Below are 1,770 nucleotides of genomic sequence, written 5' to 3'. Positions count from 1 at the left end.
GTATATATGCCTCTTTTATGATTGTCTATTGTTGTCATTGCTATCCACTGTTGTCATCACTCTTTGTTAAAGAAATCAGGTCTCTTGTAAATGAGTCCCCGAGGCTCAATGGGATTAACCTCTATAAATAAAGGTTGAATAAATATGACCACTAAGATTAGTGTAAACTTTAATCTTAAAGTGTAAAATATACACATCACAATTTGCTGCGTCTTTAGAACTGTGATTATTTGACTGGGAGGTAAATTCTAGCAACTGTACATCCAGGTAGGTGAGTGCAGTTTCCTGAAATCAACTTTTGTGCAGCTACACGGTTCAGATATGAACATTTCTGACGAATGGTATAAAATAAACTGCTGTTTAGATAGAAAAGGATTATCTTGTGTAATTGTAAAGAAGACCACTTTTCTTTTAGTACAAAACCTTTTTTTTATTCTTTATGATCAAAACTGCAAAACATCTAGAAAAATATAGAACAAATGCTTAACCTCTCACAACATTTACTTTCTGAAAACTGGAACCTAAAAGAAGAGAAATATTCACATTTTCCCCAATATTGATAAAAGAATGTTCACTTTTATTTATTTTTTTCCCAAGGTTCGTCAATCTGCTTTTCTTTCTTTGTTTTTTTTTTAAACATCTCCGCAGTAGCCGGAGTCGTTGGAGAGCTGTGAGTTAGAGCTGCGGTTGGACGAAGAGTTCCATATGTCCAGATTCATGTGAGGCCCAAACGGGTTGAAGTTGGAGTACTGGATGGGCCTGTAGGTCCCCTCGGACTCCCGGTTGAATGGAGAGTGAGGTGGGGTCATGGGTGTGATGGGGGACATGGGGGACACGGGGGCCGATCGCTCAGGTGGGAAGTGGCTCTGGGGCGTCCAGATGGAGCCGAAGAGGCTGGACATGGGGGACAGGCTGCGCGTACCAGAGAAGTATGGCTGCAGGAAGAAAGAAGTCATTAAATCATGGTCCACTGAAGAGTTTGTGTACGATCTGTTGCTTAGGTTCCTATTTAAAAAAAATCACTTTTTCAGACTCAAATTTGAAGATTTTACTATCAATTATTGAGACATTTTTGACATGGAAACATCTGTAAATGTACTTTTTTTTGTCCTTTAGCAAATAGTTTTTTTTTTCCCCACAGATTTTATACATGTCTGATGGTAATTTTCTACTACAGCAAAAGACGTACGTTTACCTTTAATCCTCTCGATTTATGTTAAACCCTTCCCACGCTTACAATTTTCTAAACAATGTTTCTAAACTCTAAATGCTCTAAAAGAGCACAGAATGTCATGATTTCAGCTCCCTGCTTCCTCTGCTCTTTGCCATCTGCAAGCGCTCTTGGCCACGCCCACTTCTCCGCTCTGCACGTTCAACATTTGGTCCGGTCTGTTCTCTACTCTGTTGGCCATTTTAGTTAGCTTCTGCTGCTATTTGTATCTGTATTTCTATTTTATGTTTTCCTGTCTGCTGTGCATGTTTGGTTCTTTTGTACAGCACTTTGGTTGGCCTTGTTGCTGTTTTAAGTGCTATATAAATAAATTGGTATGGTATGGTATGGTAACATCTGATCAGCTGTTTAACTGCAGCAGTAAGGGCTGTACAAAGCTGCAGGAAGAAGCTTCTTCTGCAGCTCTGGGCTGCACAAATGTGCAACAGGTGCTAAATAATTTTAAATAAATTTATTTTAAATAAAAATGTCATGCCGATCGTGCAGCTCATCCATCAATCAGCCAATTGTGTGTCATGTCCACTATTATTTTGAAAAAC

At 39.0% G+C, this 1,770-nt stretch overlaps 1 protein-coding gene across 1 annotated transcript in view; it reads right to left on the bottom strand.

The window, feature by feature from the left end:
• Positions 1-441: 441 nt before the first annotated feature.
• Positions 442-1,770, bottom strand: part of tmem131l (transmembrane 131 like) — a 43,261-nt gene continuing 41,932 nt past the window's right edge. The window contains exon 34 of the mRNA XM_037689715.1: positions 442-935. Within this exon, the coding sequence (XP_037545643.1) occupies positions 633-935 (303 nt within the window). The 3' untranslated portion in view covers positions 442-632. The remainder of the gene's footprint in view (positions 936-1,770) is intronic.

The sequence above is a fragment of the Nematolebias whitei genome, chromosome 16 (assembly GCF_014905685.2).
Source record: "Nematolebias whitei isolate Nwh7 chromosome 16, NemWhi1, whole genome shotgun sequence".
Lineage (NCBI taxonomy): Eukaryota > Metazoa > Chordata > Actinopteri > Cyprinodontiformes > Rivulidae > Nematolebias > Nematolebias whitei.
Note: the sequence above shows the minus strand (reverse complement) of the source record. Positions and strands in the feature narration are given on the sequence as shown.